Raw genomic sequence first — 6,244 nt, forward strand, 5'->3', positions numbered from 1 at the left:
ACACACACACACACACACACACACACACACACACACACACACACACACACACACACACACATTCAGTGACCGACAGAAATCCCAGGATCTGAATGCTCACATTTGTTGACCGTTTGATGCTTTTTATTCCTGACACATTCAGGAACAAATATATTTCACCATTTAACCCATGAATGATTAATAAAGCTCTGATGCAAAGCAACTTACCTTATCTAATTCAGAAAACTCGATCCGTTCCTCTGGCGTGCAGCTTCGACCGATCGGTGAAATATTAATTGTTCCGTTCCTGAACTCAATAAACGTCCCTCTGCAGGAGTGAAAACGCAGACAGTTAACCGTTATACATTCTACAGAGACCTAACTAGGCCAAAACGKTTTTTTTTCTTCTTCTCTTTTTTGACATAACAGTGATTCATTCTTGTCAAGATGAGTTTTAGCTTCATTCCTTTTCTTTTTTTTTACCAGAGGAAAGTTTTCTGCTCAGACAGATCAGTGCTGAGGGGGAAACCATCCTCCAACCACCTCTGAACCCCTAAAGGCAGGTCAAATGTCAAGAAAGTGTGTGTAGTTATGTGTGCRTATGTGACAGATATCACCTGGGGAGTTTAAGGCAATGGATTAGATCTTTATTGAAGTTGGGAATGTGGACAGAATATGAACAGTTAAAGGATAAAAGGTTAAAGTCTGGCTTTTTCTGTCGAATAATTATTAATAACTACATAATTTGCATTTCCTGTGAAAAYGCAGYGCCAWTGCTTAATGCTAAAAKATTTTTTCTGAATAGCTAAAAAAGCTAMAACTGGTTTAAAATTGTTTCAAAAGTTGCTAAAATTAGCACAATACATGAATGTTGCTGAAAACAGCTCAAATTAGCTAAAACAGCTGAAATGAATAAAGAAGCAGAAAKAATCCCAAAAAAGTTGAAAACAGCAGAAGAAAAGCAGAAAAGGTGATAACTAAAAAAGAACAAAGCCAAAATCAGCAAAACAGAAGCAGAAGAACCAGAARAGTAAAGATTTRTGAACATTTAGAAAGCTGGTGGCACGGTGGCTCAGTGGTTAGCACCGTCCTGGGTTTGATCCCCGGTCCAGACCTGGGGTCTTTCTGTGCGGAGTTTGCATGTTCTCCTCGTGCTTCCATGGGTTTTCTCTGGGTGCTCCGGTTTCCCCCACCCCCAAAAACATATAGGTTGCCTTCAGGCCCAGGCCGCCCTTGAAAAGGAGATCTGCGATCTCAATGGGATTTGCCTGGTTAATACGGTAGATAAATAATAAAAATAAAGGTTTTAAGATGTTGAAGTCAGCTCTATTCATTTTTAATGAGGAAAGAACTAACTGAAAAAAAAATTAAATATCTGATAAAGTATAAATTGCTGAAGCACCAAAAGTCATTTCATTTTGATATATAAAGTGTTGAAATAGCACCGAAATTGCCAAGGAGATAGGTGAACAGATTTTAATTCAGGCTGGATTGACAAAGTAACAGCTAATCTGCTAAATTATTGACAAAATGTAAGATATTATTTTAATAATTCTTTCACAGGATCTCGTTTTATAAGATTTGTTTTGTTTCTTTAAGCTGCAGCGTTGTTTTCTTGTCTATTTCTCACCTTTTCTTCGGCAGCTTGATGAGCCCCATGTAGCTGAGGCAGAAGTTGATCAGATCCTGCAGCAGCTCCTCCCCGATCTGGTTTTGAATTGCCTGCAGGAAGATTAGAAAGAAATGCTTTTAGAAAATAAACAAAACGCCAAAAATATATTTCTAAATATATTTTAGGATTATTAAAACTGGTCAAACCATGCAAAGAGCGAAACAACCCTACTCTTTTTCTAAGCTGTTAATGGTTTTAAGAACAGTTTAGCCAACTGTTTGCCTCTCTACAGCATTTACAGCTTTCTTCATGCAGGATTACAGCCATAAACTAAAATTCACTTACATGTTTTGAGAGAAGTTTACCGTCTTTGTACTGAACTGTTCCATTCTCAGCAAAAACATAATCAAACTTGTGAATCACTGGAAGAGAAAAGACAAACAAGACGAGGAATTACCTGCTACTCTAAAAATACTAAAGATAAGTGTCACAACAAACTGTATGTATGTTGATGCAGCACATTTTGATCTGTCTAACCTCTTTATTCTTTGGTTMTCACTTTGACAATCTATCAGTATGAAACTATGCAGAAAATTACTTTTTGCACGTTTGTGAGGTAAAAATAACAATAAAATAGCTTCCACCTACCTACCCATCCATTGCTGCTCATTCATGAGGTGTGTCCATTAAGCCTTATAATAAATTGATACAGTGATTTTCAGAATCGATACGATATCAGGAAATTAAATATTGCAATAYTTCACTATATCAATATTTTCATACACCCCTAATTCTTTTGTTTATAAAGGTTATGAACAGAATCTGTGACAAATTGCAACTCTAGAGTCCAACACAATTTACAAATCAAACTTTCGCTTTATTTATAAAGGAACAAACAAAACCTACTCCTAAAGTACACCTCACCTTGTCTTAAAATATCCACAGAAAATAAATAAGATGTATGGGACAAAACAAACAGTAGCAGCGACAACAAATAATAGTTATTGTGCTCTGAAGCAGCATAGATATAAAACTGGTACAAAGACCACTTTGATGGTGAAATTGAAGCATCAGTATTCATACGTATTTTTCTGTGAAGACCATCATTAGCCCTGAACATAAACTTTACAGTGGAACCACAAGCTGCCATTCAAATAACAGAAAGGATCTGATCTGAAGGAATGCTAAACCAYCTTAATATGTCCAGATGGCAAAAAAAAGTCTAAGAATCCTCCTCTGAGTYTGATTTAAAGAGGCTGAAAACACACGTCTTAGAAATAAAAACAGACAAAAAGGTCTCAAAATGTTGTGCCTCTAAAGTTCTACATCAGCTGTGCTACAAACTGTACCTTACAGGCATCTCAGTTTTTTTTATTACGTAACACCATCAGCTGTTTTCTTGTATCAGGAAAGGAAACATTAACCCACAGTGAACTTGGCTCGCAGATAAACAGCAGCTCCTGCTCAGAACAACGTGTCTGCATTCCAGCTGCAGCCAAAAATATTTACCGTCAGACAGGAGATCAACGTGTCATCGCAGCTGAGGATTACTTACTGAACAGAGAGGCTGCAGTAACCGAGTGACGCCCAGCGAGRCACTGTGCGTGTTTTGGCAGAATATTGAGGAATCAGAAGTGTGTGCAGAGTGAAACGTGTAACATTAGATGTCAGTAATGGCGCAGGCGACAGTCAGCACTGTTGTTTACTAAAATGTGACTCGAGGCATGAGGCGAATCAAAGGAAACGAAACTTTTAGTCATCGCTGCTCTGCTTTCAGACCGTCTGCTGATTACTTTCTGAACGTGTCAGTAAATTTGCCCAGTGCTTTCTGAGATATTTTGCTAACAGAATTTTCACCATCATCTCCCTCGCCGAGCTGCTCTGCGATCTTGGGGTAGTCCGAGCCGCCCACGATGCCGATCTTCACCTTCCTCCTCAGAGTCTGGAAGAACTCATCCAGGCGAGGGTCGATTTTCTGCAGGGAGAAAGAAAACACACTTCATGTCATCTCGATAACTCACAAATGTCCACACAAATTTTTTTTTAAAACCAGGGGATTGCAGCTTTCTGGTCAATCGCCACGTCTGACCTGCCGAATCTGATTTTGGCCAGTACYAATTTTTTTAAATGACACTTTCAGGTGTTATAAGGTCATGATACTAGGGATGTCAAAATCAGATACTCAGTATCAGTGGCAGATATGGCCATTTTTGAAAATCGGGTAGAATCGGATTTAGTCATGTGATCGGGCCGATTAGGGCTGCAACGATTAATCGATTAATCGACGACTAATCGATTATTAAAATAATCGATGACAATTTAATAATCGATTAATTGTTTTCTTTTTTTTGTTCTTTGTTTTTCTCTCCAAACTGCTTTGACACCTTCCACTGCCACATCTGCCTTTCTGTCCTTGACACACATGCACAGTAGTGGTAACTGGGGTAGGCCGTGGACGTCACAAGACATTATACAGACAGGCTCTGGTATCATGGCTACCTGACAACAGAGCTCAAAAGTGTGGGATCATTTTCAGAAAATGAAAGAGAAACCTGTGTAATATCTGCAGAGCAGAACTTGCCTTCCACAGCAATTATTTTTAGTTAGCATATAGCTAAAATCTAACGATGGTTATATAATAGCAGCTACATTCTGGCGCAATAAGCTCTATGTTTTACATTCAATTAACGTATAATCCGATTAGTCGACTAATCGAAAAAAAWAATCGGTGATTAATAGATTATAAAATAATTGTTTATGGCAGCCCTAGGGCCGATCCAGTTTTCTTGACAGTTTTCAGCATCATCATGCTTAAAACTGCAGTTAAGAAGTCAAGACACACACAAGTATACAACCATGTCCACAGTGTGGGAACACTTTCCAATGGAAAACAATGATGCTGAAACTGCATTTTGCAAAATCTGCAAACTGGATGTTTCTCGTGGTGAGAACAGCAGGGCTCGCTTTAATACTACCAACCTTGTCACTTGGAAAGAAACAAAGAAATAAAGAAATAAAGCTATCGGATCGGTATCAGAAAGACTAATCATTTTAAAAAATCGGATTGYATCGGGAGCCACAAAATCTGGATTGGGACATCCCTACATGATACACCTTCAATGTTCCAATATTATTTTATTGAAAGACACTGAACAACTTGTTTTAACTGGACATGAGGTAGTGCTCACTGCAGAGCAACAGGGAACAGTGGAGGTAGATGAGATGACGATCTTTTCCACTGATCTTACCCAAGTATCGTCCGATCTCCAATCTACCAAAATTAAGGAAATCTATCGATTTATTGGTGCACTCCTACTTAAAAAGCAACATTTGTGTAGTTAAAATGTAAACACAGACAAGACAGCAAACAACTGTCGGCTCACTTGACCGCAGTAAACAACTGGACATGACTGAGATTTGTATTTGTTACCTTGTAAGGTCCATTTTCTCAAAACATGCTACCTTGTGAGGACCCCGTTACAGGGCCCAAAGCAATTTTTGGGTTGGGGCTTTTATAGGTTTAGGACTAAGGGTTAGGGMTGAATCAGTGAGTCAATGCAAAGTCCTTGTAAAGATAAAAAATGTACGGTGTGTGAATGACATACAAACTCTAACCTCAGATGACTCCAACAAATCAAGCAGAACAGAAAAAGCAGATAAACCCTAACAGAAATATTACATTAGACTAACAATCCGATGCATTCTCTTACATAAAAACACAAATAATATTTCTCAGTGCCTGCTGTAAGAACATGTCATTTAACTCAAATACAAGGACGGTTTGATAATAAGTGATGCTTAAGATGCCACTTCCAGGTCAGCCAGAGCAGCTTTTAGTTTTTCGTGTTCCAGAGGAATACAAAAATAAATAATAAAAATGAATGAACACATGAAGAGGACACAGTGTGCTCGCCCTCTCTCTTTCTCAGGAGTGAGGAGAGCTGCAGAGGAGGAGGAGGAGGAGGAGGAGGAGGAGTATGAGGAGGAGGCTTGTCATGAGGAATAAACATGCAGTAACTGCTTGCTTACCTCTCTCGGAGCTGTCAGAGTCCCGTCCACGTCAAACAGACACAGGACGTTTCTGTCCGACGAGAATCCGTTCCTACATCTCTCCATTTCTCAGTAATGTATTCCTTCCAGCTCGATTTGTGGGTCAGAAGTAAAAAGGTTCGGTCCAAACGCTCACATGACGTTTGTGCATCTTAAAGTGTTGCAGCGGTCAAAGAATTAATGAGATGTTTAGATAAGAAAAACAGACTCCGGGGGTCCTGGGTGAGCCGAAGAGCCACCCGTCCCGCCCCCTCACAAGTCTCGGTTCTGGTTCGGCTCCGTTCGGCTCGGACGGTTCTGTTGTCCTCCACGTGCGATTCGTGCCTGGTTCGTTGTGCAGCAGTGATACAGAGGAAACCATTCAGAGCCAGAGGACTGGGCGTGWTGTCAAGGCCGAGGGGGCGGGGCCACACGCTGCTGAACTTTTGCCTATAAGCAGAGCCCTATGCTCTGCCTACAAGCATCTGATGTATGGCAGGCCGTTGTAACAAATAATCAAACCACAGCCCTGGAACCTTGGAACCACAATGTTTGTTTTTAATCAATGTCTATACAGTATATATTAGCAGACAGTAAAAACTGATAACATAACATAACATAACA

General features: G+C 39.7%; 1 protein-coding gene across 1 annotated transcript in view; it reads right to left on the reverse strand.

Annotated features, from left to right (window-relative positions):
• The window catches only part of pmm1 (phosphomannomutase 1), a gene marked incomplete in the record, with an annotated part of 20,469 nt that extends 14,497 nt beyond the window's left edge, over positions 1-5,972 (reverse strand). Inside the window, 5 exon segments of the mRNA XM_014012904.1 lie at positions 208-307; positions 1,610-1,701; positions 1,937-2,013; positions 3,449-3,566; positions 5,621-5,972. Of these exon segments, the coding sequence (XP_013868358.1) occupies positions 208-307; positions 1,610-1,701; positions 1,937-2,013; positions 3,449-3,566; positions 5,621-5,707 (474 nt within the window).
• Between the last annotated feature and the right edge of the window lie 272 nt (positions 5,973-6,244).

This window comes from Austrofundulus limnaeus, unplaced genomic scaffold, assembly GCF_001266775.1.
Source record: "Austrofundulus limnaeus strain Quisiro unplaced genomic scaffold, Austrofundulus_limnaeus-1.0 Scaffold96, whole genome shotgun sequence".
Taxonomy (NCBI): domain Eukaryota; kingdom Metazoa; phylum Chordata; class Actinopteri; order Cyprinodontiformes; family Rivulidae; genus Austrofundulus; species Austrofundulus limnaeus.